This window comes from Hydractinia symbiolongicarpus, chromosome 12, assembly GCF_029227915.1.
Source record: "Hydractinia symbiolongicarpus strain clone_291-10 chromosome 12, HSymV2.1, whole genome shotgun sequence".
Lineage (NCBI taxonomy): Eukaryota > Metazoa > Cnidaria > Hydrozoa > Anthoathecata > Hydractiniidae > Hydractinia > Hydractinia symbiolongicarpus.
Genome location: NC_079886.1, coordinates 21091570 through 21114483, shown reverse-complemented (window position 1 = coordinate 21114483; position 22914 = coordinate 21091570). Strand labels below are relative to the sequence as shown.

Genomic DNA, 22914 nt, shown 5'->3' with positions numbered 1-22914 from the left:
ATACACATGAAATCCACGTGCGTTAAAGCTGTACGCCATTACTATTTTACTTTTTTCAAGGTATGTCTTCCGCAGTACAAAACAAGACGTATGATATACGCAAACAACCTCGCGAATAAAGTTTACAAAATGTTGTCTATCAAATTGGGATTTTTGTTACGAAGTTAGACACGACATATTTTACTATTCAGATACGCAATAATATTTGTTACACACTACGCAGTTATTTTTCAAAATTGATTTGTGAGATCTTCCTGAACGGAAAATTCCTCGAAATTTTAATTTTCGATGGGTCCGTCTTGGGTGAACCGACCGACAGGAAGAAGAAAGACCACAAACCCACAAACCCCAAAATTTGCGAAATTCATTAATTCAGTTAATTCTGCCTACATTCACTTTTAAAAAGTTTGGTGGAAACACCTTTATTTACTAGCTAGTTAAATAAGTGTTTTGAACACTTGTCTTATCTTTTTAAAAAAGAAAAAAGAAAAAAAAAGTAAAAATAGTTACCAAGATGAGATTCGAACACACGACGACTCCCGTGTCGGTGCTCAGAGAGGCAAAAATTTCCATTCTTGTAGGACACATTTGCGTTTTAATACAAGCTCACGAGCTTGTAACAAGCTCACGAGCTTGTAACAAGGCATTGATTCTGCGGATATAAAGATTTCTTCAAAGTTGTCAGATTTAAAACCATTGCACGCATCCTGGAGCGTTCAACTTTACCACCATTTAAGCAACGAAGAAGAAATGATCATCAACGGGTTCGATGCAGCTGGAATTACAGAAGCTGTAACGCACAATCCGTTGTAGAGATAGTTGAAAATCCGTTTAGAAGCATGTAGATTCTGTCAGAAGTGAAAGGAATTGTTCTTTAAATGCTTGTGATTGTTTTTTCTTGAAAATCCCTCTCCAAAAGCCTAAAAATTTGTTCAAAAGTTTTATACCTTAAGGCAAGAAGGATTTACTTTTGGTTTTCTCATGCTTGCGATTAAATTTAGTTTTATTGCTTGGATCTTGATAAGTTCGAATCCTGAAGGGGGAAGGCTATTATTAGGTCAAAAAAGCATTCCAAGTCAGTGAGATATTAAGTCATGAATTTTAACAAATTTTGTTGTAAAAGGAACCAGTTGGTTGCCTATATGAGTTTTCGAGATAAAAATGTAAATTTTTAAAATAGTAGAAAATTTGCTTTTGGACAAATTTATTCGTCGGACAAAAGTTTCGTCGCACAAAATTTTTCATCGGACATAATTTTCGTCACCAATTAAAAATTTCGTCACTTTGGAGTACCTTGAAATCGGGGCATGGGAATAAACGCGGGCGGAGTGTTGGAAAAAGTATTGAAAATTATTAAAAGAGGGAGGGTGTAGAAAATAGGAAACATAGGTATTTCAAGGAAAAGCCTTTTTCGCTGCGTTATTTAGATAAATGACATGCCACTGCATCCACAACCTCGTCGGCAGGGATTTTTTCTTTTTTGACATCGAGACCGTTAGAGCCGTCAAGTAGCGCTATCGGCTTCAACATCAGACAACAATCTCTGGGGACGAGGATACGACCCACAGAGTTCTTTACGTTTTAATCTCAAAGAGCTCTGGGAAAGAGAATGATGTCACTTACAATGTAACATTATTATTGCACTCTAATATGCTGTTTTTAATCCGATTGGAGTGCGCGAAAGGAAATCAAAAAATTAACTTTCGGGAGTGGGCGATTATTCGGTATCATTTTGCACCTAAAATTTGTGGTCTATTAGGAAATAAAATTAGCTCGGCCACTAAAATTTCTGAGGAATTTTCTCAGCTTACTGGTCAAAAAATATTCAACACAACTAAGGGATCAATATCTGCCTTGGTATCCGATAAGCTATTGCTTTGCTACATCACAGACCATCCATAAATGATAAAAAGGACACTTTAGCATAGCGTTATTTGTGACAAATGATAAGACATCGCTCATGGCGCAAAATGCTCGCGCTACCAGGCTCGCTTTGCTGGTTTGAATTTATAGCCTGGATACTGAACTTGACTACCCCATTGCAGTCTACTTAATACGTCATAAAAAAATTTGCTGTCAACGAAAATGTTTTTTTTTAAAAGCGAGAGAGATAGAGAGATGGATTTTGCTTTCAGAACATGTGGTAATGATATCTATGATACTATATAGTCAGAAGTAAAAAAGATTTACATACCTACAGATATATAAATATATACTATAGACGTCTTTTCTACAAATTGTTACTGAATGAATTAGCTAGCTAGCTAGATTAGCTGTTGTGCAAGCTGGTTGGCTAGCTAGCTCATCTCAACATTTTATTTTGATGTTTTTTTTGTTACATCCCTGCTAGGTAGATATTTAAAGTAGAAAATGATTACAGTTTTGTTCATAATACAATTAAAGAACAGCGTCAACATCTATTGGTTGCATCACTTCTCACATTTGAAGTATTTGGACAAAATTAAACTGAATTCAGAAGTTGTGTTCTTACCATCAAGAACAAAATAAGAACAAGTTTGGTAAAGATTAACAAAGCAACAGCAATTGTTTTTGCATGGCTATTCACCTACCTTCCTCTACATGTCCTTATAATTTTTGTAAACAGCTTTCTAGAAAATAAATTTAGCTAGTTAGTTGTCTGCATGCAAGAATTTATAATAATATAAACAAATTTCTTTGTTTTGCATTATCACTGTTAGCTCTTTGTGTGAACTGTCCCCAGTTATATATTGATAAATTTTTTTATTGTTTTAGACAATAGAAATACAGATCAAAGTCAGTATTTTTGGTTGTTGGAATGTCTAGCAAAAATGAGCTGCTTTGGGAAGACAGGGATGTGCGATTTGATATTACATCTCAGTATGTATAAAGCATGTTTACTATGTTTTTAGCGTTATTGTTAAACGTTTTAGCGTTATTGTTAAACGTTTTAGTAGTCCCAGCAATCTTTTTGTTGAAGCTTAAAATGTGCCATTAGACAAATTACAGTACAACATGCAAACTTGTTATCAAAACTTTTTTAGGTCAAACAAAACATAAAAACCTATAAAAATAAAAGCTGTGATTTGTGGATTTTTCCACAGGTTAACCTCTAGTCTATTATATTAATAGGCTAAGTTTTTCTGTGACTGGAAATACCAAACCAGATAAAAATTTAGCTTTCTAAAGAAGATATATTTTTCCTCCTAAGAAATGCGCAATTGTGAACAAAATAAGTTTATTGGTCTATTAGTTATTTAAACATACTTTATCATAAAGATTGAGATTATAGTAGTAGTATTAAAGTTAGTTAACCCATTGGACTGCGCTTACAAGTTTAAGGCCAAATAACTTGGAAACAAGTGGCAATAACTGACACTATCTCCTGCATGAGTTACTAAGAAACATGTTGGACAAAATTTGGTTGATGATGTCATTAAAAATCCTTAAACCTTTAAAGGGTTGAAAAGATATTTCTCTTAACTGTTCATCAAAACACATGACCCTATACATTTAATTGATCAGCGTTTTTAGATCTATATATATGATAGAAGTAAAGCTAAACGAATTTCTTAAAAATCATTTTGCTACAGTATAGTCCTCAATAGTCCTCACTATAGCAAAATTATTTTTAAGAAATTTGTATATTTTTAAGAATTTTGTATAATAAGCAATAACATCAACTAGACAGTAGAATACTTCAAATACTAAAAACTGAAGCTTGGTACAAACACATAATATTCTGATCAAGATTTTCAACAGAGAGATGCCTAAAACTTTTGCTAGAATTTTTTTTTCTACTTCCAAATAGGTCATGGTATATAATACTGGAACATAGTTAGATGCTGATTCCAGAAATTTTGTCATACAATTCTTCTTCTACATTCTTTCCAATTGTACCAACCTGTCAGATCTGACATATCATATACCACTGTTAAGATAATTTGGTCCTAACAAAAATCATTTCCCTTTAAACTCTCTGCCATAGAAAGCCATGCTTGTTTAAAATTAAGTACTGTGATATTAAGGCGTCATCACATTGTCTGCTAGTTTGGTAACAAGTCTAAGATTTTAACCCCCTATCTTATTAATTCATATCAGAAAAAGCTACAACTGTTTAAAATAAGAGAGAATGACATTTTTACAATGATCCCTTTTTTTGAAATCAAGTATGGACAGTATATTTGAGTATAATGGATACTTCTTCAAATTATAAACTACCACTACATGCACAAAGTTCAGTGCAAGAAAGATTTGATTTCTTGCATTTACATCTACCCTGACAATGATTTTTACATTCACAGTAAATAAGTTCATGACATGATTCAGTTGTCTCTGATAATGTCATCCCACATGGCATGTACCCTTCTGGAATAGCAATCAGCCCTAGTTTAGAGGATCCATTTCTGGTATTATGTTTCCATCAGCATTACACCATCTTCTAGACATATAGAAATATTAATAAATAGAAAATAAAGAATTTTAATCATTAAAAGTTGAAAAGAAATTGCTGAAAATTTAGCTTCTATAAGATTTCCAAACAATACCTATCACAGTGAATATTCCATGCATTGCCTGTAACCTACACTGCAGTGCTTCATTGCTTAGAGCGTCTTTAGTTGGAGGGTTTATAGACAGGTGCTTAGGTAAAAAAATTAACAAAAGTGAATGGAAAGCAATTTTTTTTAGCATCAAAAGCTTTGAAATAAAAATATTTTTAGAATTGCAGGATAGAGATGATGACAGGGGGGGGGGGGGATTTCATCTGAACAGTAAAAGAGAATGAGTGTCATAATGTTTAAGACTTAGCAGCTATGTTGTACATTTCCTGTTTTTTCTTTTTCCCATGTCCAGTAACATTGACACAATTTTTTGCCAAGACATATGTAATAGAAAACAGTACCTCATGTCAGCAAAATTTGGAGTTTCTGACTGTCTATGTGGTGGAAAGTTTCTAAAAATATAAAAAAATTCACATTAATTCCAATAAGAAATTCTTATTTGATTGTAGGAATGGACATTAACACATAAATAAAAACTTTTTACCTGTAAGTACCACACTTCATAGTTGGACTTTAATAATGTGAAGCCAATAGAGATGTGTATTGCAGCTGTATGATCCCAGTTGTTTAACAGGTTTTTTGAATATTTTGAAAGCTTTTTACAGGGAATTCCACAAAAAAAATTTGCATGTGCATTTTATTTCACCTCATCCATTGTTATATTTAATATTTTAGGCAAATGAAAATGAGACCTGGTGAGGTATGTGTAGAATTCATATTAATTTTTGTTTCAGGTTTTTAACTAAAAGCCACAGGGACACAAGACAATTTTGTCAGACATCATTAAAAATTTTACGATCACTTGGACCCTTCAAAAGTATCTAGAAATCTTTGCAACTTGCGATACAAGCAAAACATTCAGTAGAGTTGTAACTTTCTGATTGATGCCATGCAAATTGTTGTCAGTTTTTTGTAACATTTCTTTACCAGTAACAAGATTTAATGTCTTAAATAGAATAATACAAAAGCAACTACAAATCAAACTCCTTCAAAACATCCAACCTATGGAGGTTTCATGCATGTTTTTTTTGTGAACATGTGGTATCTGTGTTGGTAACATATTCTTTACAAAGAATTCTTCTAATACATGCTATGTACACTTTTTCTTGATAACAAAATTTCAACTTGAAATTTAAGATTCCTGGAAATTGTTTTACTTTATTTCCAAATTTTTCTCAGGCAATAAAATTTACACACATTCTTTTCTTGGCAATGTGAATCATAGAAGCAGCTATGTTGTCCTTCAGTTAATTCATAATTCATAAAACATTTTTTAATATGACAGATGTTTCGGTTCAGGTACAAGTCAAGAACAATAATTAAAATTTATGGAGCCACTAGCTAGAAATGCTTTGTAGAAAAAACTTTGTTATTGCACTCAAACTCATAAATATGGTGTGTATATATCGGCTTCCCTGTGTACGATTACAAGCTATTCCTGATGATGCCTATTGGTGGGAAAAATATTTTTAAATATTTTAGAATTTTAAAAAATTTTTTGCTTTATTTTTACTGCATGTTTTTAGGTCCTCATTGACCACTTGGAATCTGTAGAAGATACAAAGGGTAACAATGGTGATAGAGGTTAGAAACAGCTTGTTGTGAAACTTTTAACATCAAGATTGTCTAAGAGCTTGTTACAATTTTTTGATGATAATTTAGTATCAGGCTGATACATAATCTTTTTAATGTTGTCTTTTCTACATCTTTTACGTTTATTTCTGTATGTAGTAGGCTTTTTTCGCAAAAAATTATCTTAAATATCAATTTTGCCCTATGGAGGCTGGAGTATATAACCTTTTGTGAAAAAAACTGGAAATCAGAATTTAAAATGATGGTAACACTGTAATGTGTTAGAACTTTCTTCAAAATATGCTTTTATGTGACTGAGAAACTTTATGAACCTTTTTTTTCTTGCTACATATATCAAATATATCAAGTATTTAAAGCTGGGTGCTTATTGTAAATTGCGCTATGTATAAGCAGTTCTGCAACTATGAATAATTTTTGCTTGTAGGGAAAATGATGGTAACGAATCTTCGTATAATATGGCATTCACAAGCCATGCCTAGAGTAAACTTGTGTAAGTTTTTATGGCACCTTTATCTCATTTTCTATTTAAGCTGTAACTGCGTTTCATGTTGTTGCTGGATAGAAAATATCTAATCTTTGTTGGACTAATCTATTTTTTTAATACACAACACTGCATAGCAGTTGATTTTTTTAGTAATTTGTAATTTACATTCTTTTTTAATGGCGTTTATTGAGTTTATCGAAAAATCACACAAATTTAAACAACAAAAAATTATATAAATATGATCGTGAAAGCTTTTACATGTATATGTGTACTTGCACTAACCTTTTTTAGCCATTGGTTACAACTGCGTTCTGAACTTCAATGTAAAAACCGCTGTCTCTGTAAGTCATTTTAAAATGGTTCAACATATTCAAATGTGTGAAATTATTTAAAAGTACTTATACTTGCCCTACTGCATTTTCGTATTTTTAATATAATGCTTGCTATTCACAATACACTTGTTGATTGCGTGATAATAATAGTTCTAGCAAATAAATTGAGGGGATAAAAAGTGGAATTGCAGTATATATGTAATGTAGGGATGATAACTTTTTTTATTGTAAATTATTTTGCAATTAGAATTTGCTTATGTAGTGATAGCACCAATCTTTTTTAAGCAAAATTATTTATTTTAGAAACTTCGAGGTCAAACAGAAGCTCTTTATGCATTGACAAAATGCAACAATACTAGATTTGAATTTATTTTTACTAGCTTGGTGAGTTTGTTGATTTGTTTATTTGTTTTCTAATTTCTGATTTTTGAAAAAATAAAGTTGAAATGTGTGCACCTTAAGAGGAGATTTGGTGAAAATACAAAAATTGACAAAATTGGACCAGATTATGACCAGGAAAGAAAAAAAGTTGAAAATATTTTCTGTCTTTTTGTCATAAAAAATTAGTCTAGAATAGTATTCAAATGTTTTCAAGGACTTCAAACAAGGATGTGTAATTATTCTTTGGTTAGAAAAAAGGGGTGGAATGAAATGGTCACAAAAATTCAGTTTTTTGTGCGTCCCTATGTTTTATAATTTTCCCTCTAGATCCCTGGAAGTCCACGTTTGTTCTCAACTATTCTTTCAGTTTTTCGGTAAGATAATTTTTAATTTCTTATTTTGTTCAAACAGTAACAAAATAGTGTCTATTAAGCATGTTTTTTTGTTGCATTTTAGAGCTTATGAGACATCAAAAATGTACCGTGAATTGAAGTTGCGTGGAGCATTAGTATATGAGAAACAACTGCGTTTACTGCCATTAGAACAAATATACGAAAAAGTACTTTTTTATTTATAATATGGATTCTAATAAGTATAAGTGTCATTGACAGCCCTGGTTTATTAATTTCATTGATAATAATCGTCAGGAAAAACTTTATAATTTATAATTTGAAATTATTTTTCCTACGTTGTGGTGGAGGCACAATTTTGGAAAAAACTCAACAAAGTTATGACTGAAAATTTTTTGAGTCTAAAGTAAACCTTCACATTAGCTTTTAACACTGCCACTTGGACCAATAACTTCTCGCTTGAAGAATTTATACTAACTGATGTATCCCACATAGGTACCGTGGTTCACATAGGCACCGTGGTTCACATAGGCACCGTGGTTCACATAGGCACCGTGGTTCACATAGGCACCGTGGTTCACATAGGCACCGTGGTTCCTAAAACATGTTATAAAACCTACCCTAATTATACTAATTAGAAGAAAGAGTCATCTGTACTACTGATGTGTTAGTCCAGCACACTATAACGAGTCACATGTTCAGTTTTATAAATCCAATCTTTTTAATACAATTTTTAATTTTAGGTTACTGGTGTGTGGAACCTATCAAGTGACCAGGTTATTTATTCATATTATTTATTTTTTATTTGTTGTGATTTTAAAACATCTTTTTATACAGCTTAAGCTTATAAAATGTCATTGTTTTACACGCTACTCTTTTAGGGAAATCTTGGGATGTTTTATATCACAAATGTGCGCTTAGTATGGCATGCAAATATGAATGAAAGTTTTAACGTCAGCATTCCATATCTACAAATGGTGAGTAATATATTTACTCGTCCCAGGCCTTGTCTCCTTATCCTTGCCTATTTAATGTATATTACGCAAGAAAAATGCAGGAATATTTAAAAGCAAAAAAAATTGATTTCCTGCTCTTCTCTGTTTTGTGCCACTCGATTTACTGTATATACAATTTGAATTCTAACCGTTCAGATTGTAAAAAACTTAAAATGATAAATTTCTTTTCGAGTGGAGGGGGTAAATCATAAGAGGATCACTTGTTGATTTGAGTAAGAATTAGGAAGCGAAAGTTATTAAAATTTTAAGATGTAATTTGATGTAAATCAGCATCTAAAAAGCCTGATAATAAAATCCTGTTGTTAACAAATTTTGTCTTTCTTTATATTATGTCTGTGTAGAAAATTTCCTGTCTGCCATTTTTTGTTAAGGCTGCAGGACAAGGTGCTTTTTTACCAGGGATGTTTCATTTAAACATGTTGTAAAGATGTATCACTTCTGCGTCAAGTTTTATTATATTATATTTTTGAATTCTTTCTTTAATTATAAAATTAATTTTTTTCTAATATTCTAGCCTGCCCCAAGTGTGCCATTTTGATCCAACTTTTACGAGTCTGCCTGTAATATGATTTGAGAATGTTTTACTAACTGATAAAATATTTAAAATCCCCATGTATAACTAATTTCAGAGCATTTTTTAATTATTTTTCAAGTTTTTGTCTGTTGATTTGTGATGTTATGAAGTCATTAAAATTAACAAGGTTATTCGTTTGGTAATTAATTTCAATTACTTCTGTTTTTTAAGAAATCCATTCGAATTAGCGATTCAAAGTTTGGACTTGCGTTAGTATTAGAGACTTCACAACAGGTATGTGGTAATAAGCTGTCTTAATTAATGCAAACAAAAAAACAGATTAGATATATACTTATGCACATTATTTAGTATGTGTGGAATTCATACAACTTGTGTAAGTTTATATTTTAAACTCCTCAAAACTTTTCTTTGATTCAGCAAAGTTTTTCTGATTGTGTCATGCATGGAAAAAGTGGAATCTGCGCAGTAAATTTTGATAAATTCTAAAAAATTACGAATTTTATCGTCACGAGCGACACTAAGTTTTTTACAATGTATTAAGAATCTTTTTGATAACAGGGTTGTCAGTGATCTGAAAAATCTGGAACTTGGTAAGGTCATGAAATTTCGAAACTAAATTAAAAAGTTCAGAAAAAGTACTTTTGCGGAAAAGTCAGGGAACAGCAAAGAAATATTATTCTAGCTGTTTAATTCAGCCGTCATGTATCTGAGGGCAAACGGAAAAGCGCCTTGAAAAGCGCCTTTACTTGGTGAAGTTAGGGTAATTGATGCTGTCGACGTAGTTCGATGTATGTTCGCTTTGGTCTTTCTAAGCCTCAGGCCTTGATGTGTCTACTTTAAAACTACTAAAACATATTATGTCCAAAACAAGAGAGAAGCAAATTTGAGACGAAATAACTAAAGATATAAATGAGAATAATCTAAAAACAGAAGAGACAGCTGTGGTGAAATCGTAAACATTCCAAAACTACCAATGTGGAGAAATGAACTGTGGTAATGATAGGTTTTCTTTTTAGAGCGGTGGATACGTATTGGGATTTAGGTTGGATCCTGTGGAAAAGTTACAAGAAACAGTTAAAGAAATACAAAATCTATACAAGGTAATTTTTTTGTATCCCAGTATGTTGGTCATGTGTTCAACACATCAGGTGGAATGAAGTTGTTCCACTATTTTCACCAATTATTGTCGTAATCGCCATTATTACCACGAGGAACAACCTATTCGCGATAAAAAGTGTTTTTTTATTTGCTGTGGTCTAGTAGCATAGTTCTGTAGCTTTTCTAAAGATTGATACCGTTTATTGAATCTTTGACGTTATATTTATTACTCTTTTGTGTTCCGAGATTCTAATGCATTTTGTATCTATTATTGTTATTTTTCAGGTGTACAGTTCATGGCCTATTTTTGGTATAGAGTTTGATAAAGAAAGTAAGGTAAACTGTAGTATGAAAATTATAATGAGTCTTTAGAACAAATAAATGAATGAATGAATGAATGAGCAAATGAATAAATAAATGAATGGAGAAAATGAAAGCATGTTAAATAAAAAAAGAAGTCAGTAAAAATATAAAAGTCAACAAATTCATTCATTCATTCAACCATATATTTAATTTCACGCATTTACTTATTAAATTCAGTAATTGTCATCTTTCATTATTTAGCCTGAAGCGTTAGAAGAACTTACCATTGATCCTGTTGAGGACGATATTGAAATAACAGATGATGAAGTTACTTCGGATGCATTTGCGGTATGTAATAATTCCTTTGTACTGCGATGTTGTATCTCTCTGTGTAATTTATTTGCGTTGATTTATTCATGCAGTGTGTTGCATTAACTATAGGCAGCTACTCTAGCTAAGCAGCGATAAAAAATTAGACGAAATAAAAATAAGAAAAATCAAAACGAAATTAAAGCCCTTACAGGTTAAAGACATACACATTTAAGAAACGTAAGGCTAAACTTCTTAAAAAGTAAATTAATAAATCGACAAAAGTAAAACCGGTCAGACTCCACCAAAGTTAAGAAACAAAGGCTGAATTTTTTCTTTTAAAAAAGTGCCATGTTTTATCAAAATATCAAAAGCTGATTGGTAAAAAAAATTAATACTTTAAAAAATTCTGGTAACTTAACGTCACTTTAATTTAAAATAAGTAAAAAAAATACGAATCTTATTTATTCATATTAATAGAAAAGGTTGGTTATTGCGCGAGATTTGGTATAAAATTTTTTGCGAAAATATAACACCACAGTTTGTAAAAAAGATATCTAAATTTTGTCTTAAACTCAGAGTTTAAGACAAAAAGGTAATACCCTCGAATAGATGTTTTTTCCGCTGCGTTGCCGCACCTTAAATCCGCTAAACAAACATTTTGATTAGGTGGATTTTTTTGCGAGTATCTGTAAAATTAAGTAGCTACTGTTCTGAAGAAGTTTTAATGTGTGAAAAGTTTTTTTAGATTAAACCTCTTCAAAGCGGACACTTCTCTAAAGCTGACAAAATTTTGGTCCCGCAAGTGTCAGTTTTAGGAGGTCCCCTGTACCCTCTAAAGCAGAGAAATTATCCTCTCCAGACAGTTTTTGTTATATATTTTTTAGCATGGCAAGATTATTTCTGATTTGTCATTGTTTCTTTCTTTACAGGCATACTTTGCTGATAGCCACCAAGTAAGATTTTTTCAACTTCTAGCAACTTTGTGTTATAAGTAGGTTTATAGGTTGTTCATCTCGTGTCTTCTTCCTTGGGTTGGAATCTTGGATTTTTCTGTAGGTACAAAAACTACTAAGGAAGGAGTTGTAAAGTTATATCTTCTTCTAAAATGGAAGTTCTTTGCTTGTTTTCATGTGTGATTAATTTCTTTTAAGGATGGCGATCGTGAACCAGTGTTTTGTGCAAAGTTAGGGCTTGCTGTTGAAAAGCTTCGCGACGGAATGACGCTTGAAAGTTTGTGGGAAGTTATGCCGTCGTAACCTTTGCTCTTGTAACCTTTAACTGTTATGCTGTGGCTAAAAACATTCGATTCCTAAATAATATTTTTTTCTGATTGAGAGGTCAGTGACATAGAGAGGTTGCTTTATCTTGATTTCAATAAAATTAACCTGAAATTTCTTTAACGGTTTGCCTTCCGAAAAGGTTGGAAATTTTTTAAATGTATAAATTATTTGAAATAATGTAGTATATGTCGTAAATACTAAAACAGCACATGGAAAATGTTGTAAATATATGTAAGATGTATTTGTAATGATTATAAAGTTTTCCGTTGCTTTTTACTTAATTTATTGACAGCATTTGCTTAAATGTTGCGTATAAGAAAATGTTATTATTCCCACCTATCCCGTTTAGCCCGCTTTAACTTTCTGCACTATTGCGGCAACTATCAACTTCGCCTCGAATCAACTTTACCACGTGGTTTCTGTTTTTCAATGAAACACTAGATGCGCATGCGCGTTATAATTCGACGTAGAACATTGTTTAAAAATTACGCGTTGTCTTGTCTGAATCCGCCATTTTGGAAAGAAAAATATGTTTATCGATTACAAACTAAAGCGAAGATATGCATGTTAGCTATGGTTATTTTTAATGTTGGCTACATATTTAGAAGGGATTTTGAGTTATGTATTACATATTTTAGCCATTAAGGGCTTTGATGCTCTGAAGTGGAGATATATCTCCTCAAACTTTTTTCTCTGGAAAAAAATTGACGCCGCTATGAGCAAGTTGTCGTTTCGTGCCAGAGCTCTTGATGCAAACAAGTCTCTCCCGGTTTATCACGCCGAAGATGTTCCTGATTTGCCAGATATTGCTTCTGTCAACCGTGTTGTGCCCCAAATGCCCACCGGAATGGAAAAGGAGGAAGAAACAGTTAGTATATATAATTTTTTTTTCAAATAAACTACAAGAAAATTTTAAAGTTATTTTGGACAAGAAGCTCGAGCGAAGCTCTGAAAATTAATTATGCAAGCGACATTGCATAATTAATTTTCATTGTTTGCCGTGTTTAGGACTTCGGTCCCAGGCTTTAATTAGCGGCGCCATATTAAAAATCTGCTTTCCGCGCCATTTTTTGCATATAAATCCAGCTAGGTTTGCCAAACTTCCCTTAGATTTTTCTTTGCATAGAGATAAAACATATCTATATGGACATGTAATATTAAATAAAAACTTAAACTGAAATACTTGAAATTAAAATATTAGCAATTTTTTTTACAAAGTTCAAAATTATAAAATGTTTAAGGCACGTGTTTTTTGTTTGCTGTTTTCTCCTTTGGATCATCCTGCACGAAATTAGTTCAAACCAAAATCTGTTTACTACTCATGGCCCAGGAAACTCAGTAGTTCATTTCTCAGAGATATTAATTGAGCTTGGCATTATATGTTGTGCTAGTAGTATCATATCAAGTACTGAAAAGATAAGCTGCATATGCCATATCACATGGTGCTACCATTCCATGGTTATGCTATGAATCTAACAGTCTTTGCAAGGTATATAACTCACATGGTTAATTTTAAAAAAGATCTGAACTTTTCTGAAATCCCATTTGTCAGTAGCTAGGAGACCCAGTGAAATTTTGCAATCGGAGTATTTAGGGTAGGAAAAATTACACTGGGTCTTAAAGATTTTTTTTCAGCTAAACTCTGCCCGTGCTTTTTGATTAGCTAATTATTGTTCTCTGCTCACGTGATTATTATTAAGGAAAGCCCTTTTCATCCCAAATGTTTCGAGGAAGTGGTTTCACTCACCCTAACAAACATTAAACCGCATAAAGCCAGAGTCACACCAGACAAACATTCAGAAAAACAGGTCATGAACTGTTGTGTACATTATAAAATGTTTCTATCTATTTAACTTTTCTTGTTGTTATTTAAAAAAAACTGCTGGTTATTACTTTTAGAAAAAGTGACTGCCAAAGGTAGCACATTTCTTAAAAATGCCAAAAAAGAATGCAATATTTTCAAGTTTTATTAACGAATTATGCAAAAAAATGATGAAATTTTATAATACCTTAGAAACAAAAAATTCCGGACGGAAAAACTTTCAGATTTCTTTTTGTCAGGAAATTTTATTTTTTTATTTTTTAAAAGAGGACCAGTGCATAGAAATTATATATAGAGTAATCAGAAAATCAATAAAGTGTGATCCTGAAGACCCTTTTTAGATCTTGATTGAATATATGTATACTTTAAATGCTTTTAGCCTTCTTTTGTGTGATTTTACGTAATCATTACTTTTGAAATCTGGTTAAAATTCGTTTAAAAGACTTACCCATACATTTTTGACTTTATAAATCTTGTCCGAAAATTTTTTCGCTAAAATAAAAAATTGTGTCCGAAAGATTTTGATATGACATGATAAAAGTTTTTAGTAAGGTGGAAGGTCCCTTTTAAGCAGATTTTCCTGAAAAATTACCCTAGTTAAATAAGCTTTCTTCTTCAAATTGATAAAATGATTTTTTTCTTCTACAAAATCTTAGACGCAAATGAATGACTCAGCAGGAAACCCCAAGTTTAAATTGATTATTGTGACTAATCGGTTTGGAGGCCATTTTCATTATGAAGTTTTTACCAGAGTAATGTGGCCAGGCTTGGTAAACAACTCACAGATCAGTTGAAAATTAAAACTGTATTAGTATTTTAAAACCACATGCGAGAGTTAACAAAAACAAAATTAATATTTAAATGGTGTAATGGTGATCTTTCCCTCCCAAACAGTCTAGTTTAGCATATGCGAGAAAAATGTAAACAAATAATTATGAAGCAAACATGAGCGTTCAGTGCCTTTGCGTAATTAATTGAAAATGGTTCTTGCATATAAAAAATGTGTTTGTTCAAGCCTGCAGCTTTCTATTCTTTTTCGAGCATAAATGATTTATACATCAAAAAATGAAATTTATATTATAATTCGATATACATATCTCTGTCACTCAAAATAGTAACCACAGTAGTGAGACAAATAAAGTGCGGTAAATAAAGACAGCGTAGATTTTGTGAAGCTGAACTGTGAAGATTTAGAAATAATTGTTACTTGCCCTGCTGTAGGTTGTCAGATTCATACTTCGTTCCAAAAGTCTATTGTATTTTTTTCATATTATTTTCAAATTGATTGAAGCCATTCACCATGTGCAATGCCATCATGTCTTGTGAAGTGAAGACATCTTTAAAAGAACCTGATTGGTTTAAAATTTGATGAAACTAAAAGGATAGGTTTAAAAAGCAATGTGGAAAAGAATTGATTTATCGCTTATTTAATTAACACAGGCATGTTGATTGCTGGTTTCCCATTAATTCTTCAATCATTTAAGAAGTTAATAATAAAATTGAATTACTTTGGTCAACTTGTGGTGGCATATTAGCTAAACATGTAATTTTTTTTTTACAATTAAATATAGCGCACTGTCGAGATAAATAAAGTTTTGATAAAACTTTCATGTGTTGAGATCAGAAACAAATAAGGTAATAATAATCATGTAAGCATGTGTGTAACAAGTGAGTGGGCTTTATTAGACATTGCTGGAGTCTCCAACAAAACTACAAGAAAAACAAAAACGACTTGCTTGAGCAGTGAGCAATCTTATTTTTGTGTTGATGTAAATATGCAAGATGTAAGCATTTTGGTGTCATGTTGGCGAGAAAGGAATTTTTAAATGATTTCTAATTGGGGAGTAGCAAATAACAAAACCAAGATCGAGTGAGCAAGCTTCATTGAATATTTGAGTCATTATCTACTATAATTTAATTTCCAGATTGATTAATCAACAAACACTTTAAAAGGGAGTTTTTGAAACTGCTCACACGCTACTTAATTGCACTGGAACAACGCATCAAAATTTATTTTTAGTAATAAATCAAGGCGAAATAATGGTTATGATTTCATGTGAACAAGCACGTTTGACCAGCGTTTTCTTTGACCAGTGTTTTCTTTGACCAGATTCGGGTAAGACTCACCTCATTGGGGATTGCTGTCTGACTTGATCAAGTGATTTTCCTGGTTGGAAATTTGACGTTTGATGATATTTTTAGGGTTATTAGGTGAAGGCCCTTTCAGACAATGAACTACATAAGAAAAGAAAATTTTTGGATTTTTTTTGGTCCGAAAATTTTGGTTGTTCTAATTTTTTTAAATGGGTCAGTTATATATATTGGGTAATCAAAAAATGAATAAAAACTTCACATTTGGCTGAGTTGGATCCTGAAGACCGTTTTTTAGATCTTGATTGAATATATATATGTACACTTTAAATGCTTTTAGTCTTCTTTTTGTGTCATTTCCCGTAATCATTACTTGTTAAATTTGGTTAAAATTTGTTCAAAAGCCTTACCTGTGCATTTTTTGACTTTATAAATCTTGTCCAAAAATTTTTCCGCTGAAATAAATAAATGTGTCTGAAAGTTTTTCCACTGAAACATTTTCACCAAAAATTTTAGTTCTTAATGTATTTAAAAATTTTTACATCAAGTTTACTAAATGTAGAATGTTATTGGGATAGTTAATAGTGTAGAAAATTATTGACAACATTATTTCCAGAAGCAAAAAAAATAGTTAAGCTGCAAATTTAATCAAAACAGTTTGATTTAGTTCGGCAATTGTTTAGCAAAGATCAAGGAATACAGACGTCAGATAGTACATATGGTTTCAAATTTCGCAATTTATACAGAATTATCATGCTGTAAAGTTTCGCTTTTGAATAGAATGAGTGAGAATGAGTAAAGCTTTGATGTAACAAACTCAACAGAGAGAAATAATTTATTGAATAACTCGTACTGTATTTGACCGGAAAAATAAATTATTACAACATTTTTCTGTTACCATTAGTAACTACCCGAATAATTTATTGTCTTTTTTTTTAGTAACTTGATGTATAATTTATTGAATAGTTTACTGTCTAAGAGGGCATTAAAACTAATTTTATATGTTAAATTTTTAATAACAATTTTAAAATTTTTTGCCCTTTATTTAAGTGACTTTGTTTTTAACACTGAGTCCTTAAAATGTGTTGCTTTAAATCTTTTGTAATGTGCTCTTAAATCAAATGGTGTTGCGTCACTATGAAATATATATTAACTGAAAAACGCAAAATTATATTTCACAAAGAAATAAAACAAAAAATTAAAGATGTAAATGAAGCAATGCTACCAAAGCATACTGGATAACTGTGGCCTTGGGAAATTAGTTTACTTGTAATTTTTGGATTTTACCTTCAGGAGCATCATTTGCAAAGGGCTATATCTGCACAACAAATTTATGGCGAAGCACAAAGACTTATCATCCCAACCCCAGATGCAATCCTATACGAGTCGGATTATAAGCAGCTTAAAAAGCTCACAGTTCAAATGCCTAAGCAGCTCATTCACGTTCAAGGTACTTATTGTGCATATGGCAGACTATTCCCTATCTCTATCTGTACACCTTTATTGTTTTTAATATTTTTGTTTGCTAATTCTGACTATGCAAGAGAGGGCTCTTGCATAGTCAGAATTAGCAAACAAAAATATTTGGTAAAACGATTTTTTGCTTATTCTGAAAGTATGATTGATTCCTTTTGGTTGCAACAAGTGGCTTTACTGCAGTGGAATAAGTAATGTTATTTGCAACAACATTAGATTTCTTGTCTGAATTTTATTTCCCAGAATTCACCAAAATTTGTCTGTTTTGGTGTTTTGTTGTAAAACATCACTGTTTTATTAACCAGCTTTTACCTTGGAAGATGAACTGCCTGACTATGATTGTGATGAAAGTGACTTGAAATGGCTTGATACATACAACAAGAAAAATTCAAAAAATACTCTTCAGCCAATAGACTTGGAAAAAATGATGGATATACTAGAGAAAGGATGTAGCTCACGTCTTGATGTAAGTAATCTCACTTTTTTGCTGCCTTTCTTGTAAAATTGTTGTTGTTTGTTTGTTTGTTTTTAAATTAATCTAATTTTTCAGCTGTTTACTGTTAATGATGCACAAGCTTTGATAAAAAAGGATGAAAAATTGGTGACAACAATATACGAGTACTGGAAGGAGAAACGAACGAAGGAAGACACAAACTTGACGCCTACTGTTCGAACTGAGAAGAAAGACGGTAGTACACTGCATGATCCTTATGTTGCTTTTCGACGAAGAGTTGAGAAAATGCAGACAAGAAAGGTATGTGTTTCTTTACTAGTAAAAACCCTGTTATGATTCAAAAAAAAAAAAAATAATTTTTAACTTGGAAAATTTTTTGTTTTGTAGAATCGAAAGAACGATGAAGCTTCTTACGAAAAAATGTTGAAACTTCGAAGAGACTTGAACCGGGCCTGGTAAACACTTTAAAAGGATTGTTTTTTGTATACTAGTTCATTTCCTCATATTCCTTTTGTTTGGTTTTATTTTGAATATTTTAGTCTGATTCTTGAAATGGTAAAATTACGAGAAGAGAAGAAACGAGATTTACTAGACACAACAATAAAAGTCCTTGAGACCAGGTAAAGAAATCACATGTTGTTAAACTATCACTATTTCTTTTAAATATCCTTCTTTTCCAGTGCTTTTTTATGCACAAAATATTTCTAGAAAAAAGCCTGGTAATATGCTTCGGAAAGAGTGTTTGTTTTTGTTTGTTTTTGTGTGTTTTGTTTGTTTGTTTGTTTGTTTCTTTGTATAAATATTCCACACGGCTATGTCTGTTACAGGTATTCTAACAAAGACTTCCAAGGCGAACTGCTTCACCAATGTTACGATCTCCTTAAACAACGACAATTTCATCAAGAACAACCTACTGCAGTCACAAAAACGCTCAGCAGTGATCGTACACGAGAGTCAGTAGTGAGTATCAGTCTCCATGACTTGTTTATCCGGTTTTTACTCAAACATTGTCTGAGTGTACTCTACAAGTCCTCTGTTGCTGATATAATGAATCTAATAGTGACTCATTATTTTGTTTTTATTGGTTTTAAGTTTATGGAGCTCGGGTAAGTAAGTATACAACACTGCAACGCTAATTCACACAGACTGTTTGTCGGGATTATTATATTAAATGATTCAATTTTTTTTCCTTTTCCTTTGCAAGGACGAAAGAGTCAAACGAGCAGAGATGGTAGAAGAAGCAAGGTTGGTGTTGCTTCTTTTGTGTAATGTTTTACAAACTTTTTCAAAATCTTTGTGTTCTGTATAAATTTTAAATGCTTTCTAGGAAACGTCACAAACTGTTCAAACAACGTTCTCATTTAATGGTGCGTACTTCTGCTTTTTATTTTATTTTTAATAACTGCTGTATGTATTTGTTTTACATTTAAAACTATTTCCGTTACAGTCCTCTACAGACGAAACCGAAGTAACTCAATCAGCACAACATGTAAGTTTATGAGAAAAAGTAGAAGAACTTTTGTGGGTTCTGTTTGAATCCGCTATATTTTAATTCTTGAAAACTTTGTAGTACCTCATCTGTTAGATTTCCTTCTGGCAATACGTATGGAAAAAATTAAGCGAATGTTTCTCTTTTTAACCTAACTATGCCTAAAATCTAAAAAAATCAAAATATCAACACCATGATATAGGCCTTTCATATTCTAAAATGTTTCTTGATCTTAGATCAAAAACCAAGGTAAAGATGAGTGGAAACATTTCAGAGGTAAAAAGGGATCCTGTATGTTCCCAAATTTTATTTTATTTTTTCCTTCAGGCTCATGTTCATACAGAAAATACTGCTCCAGAGGGTCCTGATGGTAAATACACTTTCAGAAGGAAGAAGGGCGTCATATATCACGCTGTAAGTTGTTTTTTATGGTGCCCACTACCCTGAAAAGTTTGGGAATTTTTATTTAGTCCTACAAATAGGAAACTAACCTTTTGTGTTGATTGTTTCTCAAATAATTAGATATTTTATTTTTTATGTGGCAAGTCAGATAATTTTTCCTGAAAAAGAGTTGTCCTCAAACGTTTTCTTCAATATTTTTTATATATACAGTAGAAATTAGAGTGTGTAACATGCACCTGTTGTTACTGTTAGCCAGCATAACGTTGCAAGACTTTTTGCGTGTTTTTTTTTAGCCACGCTATGACTCTATGGGTAACTGGCCATGGACACACCCTGTTGAAGGTGGTACTGCAGATTCGCGGTTCTGCTATTGTTGCACATCAGTTAAGAAAAAAAGTCGTTGCATTGGTTTTGCGAGAAGGAGAGTGGGCCGAGGTGGTCGGGTGTATTTTGATCGAGCGTTTACTCCCTATGATGATTATCTTACTAAGCACAAATCGACGACAGTAAAATCACCCTCACCAACAAACGGTTTGATGTCCTCATTTCAAGACAGAGTTCCGCCTTGGTAAGTTTTGCCTTTATATATATTTGTGTTTTCGACCCTTCTAGTGCTATGTCAATTTACTATATTATATTTTCAGGCCACATTTTAAACCACAAATTGATTCAAGTGACGAGGACGAAGATAGTATAACGAAAAGTCAAAACAACATCCGTTCAAACTCGTGGTTACGTAGAGACTATAGTTTCAACAATGACTCTAAACCAAAACTGGATAATAAACCGTTATTGCATCGTTCGTTTTCTTCTCAACCGACGTCAAAGTTTCGCGTACATCCATATCCAAGTAGAAATACGCAGCTTCATTCGTCATCTATAAATAATCAAGTATTTTTAGCTTCTCTAACTAAAAATGTCGAATCTCAACATTGGATATCGCGTAAAAACAAAAGCTTGCATCATAGCTTTAATCACGTAAATAGTAATAATACTCTCACTACGACACTGTATAACCGAAACACGTCACTACATCAGACTATATCTCCGTCGCGTCCAGCATCGACTGCTCCTGCCGCGTCAATATATCAGTTAAACTTTCCGCTTTCCACTTTATCGAACACTAACGGTAGCGTAGCCGTGTCTACTAGTAATAACACGCAGAAAAAGACGGCTAGCGCTGTAACGCAAAAACAAAGTGAAACCACGACATCAGGCGTCACTGATGGTACTACACGTACCTTGCAGACAATAGTTGTTTCGACGCAACCTAGTGTATCTAGACAACCTTTAAGTATAGTACAACAGCAACAGTCATTTATCGCGCAGAAAATTATACCACATCAACAGAATAATGTGCAAGTAAATAATTTGCAAGTACAACCAGTCGTAGTGCGAGCAAACAAACTTAGTATCACTAAAGGACTGTCTATTAACCATTCACCCGTGGTAGTGTCAAATGGTATCACCACAGCACCCGCTCCGGGTATACAACTTGCAAGGTAAGATTGTTGTGGAATATCATTGTTTTATGTTTTCGTAGATTGTGGAACAAAAAAATTACCGTTGTAGTGTTTTTTCTTAGGTGATCCGTCGAATATGGTGCAAACTGTGTTCTGTGGTTGTGGATTACAAATTTTCTTTCTAATATGCTTAAAACTGTTGAACTGGCTCTGTCAACGTCAATGTTTCGATGCTAGTACTTGAATTTCTTATAGTAATCATTTTGACTGATTTTTTCCTTCACCCTAGTTTTTTAATAAACTACTAAGCTGACACAACAACAACAAAGTCCTCTGTTTTTTTAGTCTGTGTGCGTCGTAGTACTTTTTTGTAAAACCTTCTCTTTTATGGTTTCGTAAAATTTATGTATTCGTGCGCATTTGTACATAATTTTTTTGTTAGTTTTTTTTCTGTCTCATTTTGAAATGTTTTTATAAGTTATTTATTTTCGCTTTGTTTGTAATTGTTCAGCATAGTTGCAAAGCATTTGGAAAGATATCGTACTCATGATTGACCATGAATTTTATTTAAACATCACCTCTTTGTTTTGTCCCAAAAAAGTTTGAGTTCTTATTAAAACACGCCCGAAGGAGAGTGAGTATCACTTCAGATGAGCATGATATGATATTTACTATTTTGCCTCACTTCCAGTCACTTGCCTCATTTTCACAAGCGATATTACCTTTTACTATTTGCTCTTGTTGTTTTCTTTGTCTGAATGAATGGTCCTCTTCCGTTTTGCACCGTGAACAAAATATTCAAAACATAAATATTCGCTCACTCTGCTGTTTTTGCTTTCTGACTAAGGTTTTCTTGTTTCTGGTCAAACTCGGAAGATATATCGACATTATTATGGCTGTGTCGTGAAAAATGGGGCCAGCTATGTTTTTTGTTTGTTTGTTTTCTAGTGGTTGTAGGGTACGGGATGTAGAAGTTTTTCTTTTCTGTTTCTACAATATTTTGAAAGTATGTGGAATTACACAGGGTGTCTATAAAAAAATGGCATCATGCAAACAAAACATTAATATTGAAAACAAATGCTCTTATTCCAGTAAATACGAAGTGTAACGAAAAATATCCAGAACGTTAAAAAAGTAAATAAACTGCACCTAATGTGGGCTGATATTGTAAATGATTTAAAGAAAACAAGAGAAACTAGTTTTTTTTTTGTAAGTAGGTTGAGCTAAATCGCGAAGTTGTTATAGGCGTTAATTGCTTTCGGTTTAAATTGTGCCTCATTAATTTCCTGGAATACATGTTTTTCTTTTTATTAGCATATGAATTTTTGAAATCAGGCTCGGGTATGCTTAGCATTAAATACAAAAGATGCTGAAATTATGCTAGGAATATGCTTATTTCCATGACCGTTCCAAACCCAATAACCAAAATAAAGAACAAAGTTTCACAATTTTAACTGTTTTTTCTTCGAACACAAACAACAAGGGCTCACAG

The 22914-nt window shown here is 32.3% G+C and overlaps 2 protein-coding genes across 3 annotated transcripts; both read left to right on the top strand.

Moving 5' to 3' along the window:
* The first annotated feature begins 2107 nt into the window (after positions 1-2107).
* LOC130622465 (Bardet-Biedl syndrome 5 protein homolog) lies at positions 2108-13080 on the top strand. Of its 2 annotated transcripts, XM_057437925.1 has the most exons (17): positions 2108-2143; positions 2755-2859; positions 5217-5241; positions 6068-6125; positions 6559-6624; positions 6910-6959; positions 7254-7334; positions 7659-7705; positions 7788-7890; positions 8425-8457; positions 8563-8658; positions 9443-9505; positions 10249-10332; positions 10616-10666; positions 10895-10981; positions 11875-11898; positions 12097-13080. In XM_057437925.1, the coding sequence occupies exons 2-17, from the start codon at positions 2798-2800 to the stop codon at positions 12199-12201; spliced, it is 1035 nt and encodes a 344-aa protein (XP_057293908.1). In that variant the 5' UTR covers positions 2108-2143; positions 2755-2797; the 3' UTR covers positions 12202-13080. The 2 variants fall into 2 exon arrangements, with proteins under 2 accessions (XP_057293908.1, XP_057293907.1); XM_057437924.1 differs by lacking the exon at positions 2108-2143 and having other exon boundaries at positions 2733-2859.
* LOC130622464 (enhancer of polycomb homolog 1-like) lies at positions 12812-21976 on the top strand. Its single transcript, XM_057437923.1, has 14 exons — positions 12812-13093; positions 17432-17588; positions 17920-18080; positions 18165-18368; positions 18456-18523; positions 18608-18688; positions 18896-19028; positions 19273-19313; positions 19396-19435; positions 19516-19557; positions 19885-19971; positions 20253-20527; positions 20604-21461; positions 21545-21976. Exons 1-14 carry the CDS (start codon positions 12812-12814, stop codon positions 21546-21548), a joined length of 2433 nt encoding a protein of 810 aa, XP_057293906.1. The 3' UTR covers positions 21549-21976.
* The last annotated feature ends 938 nt before the right edge of the window (positions 21977-22914 follow it).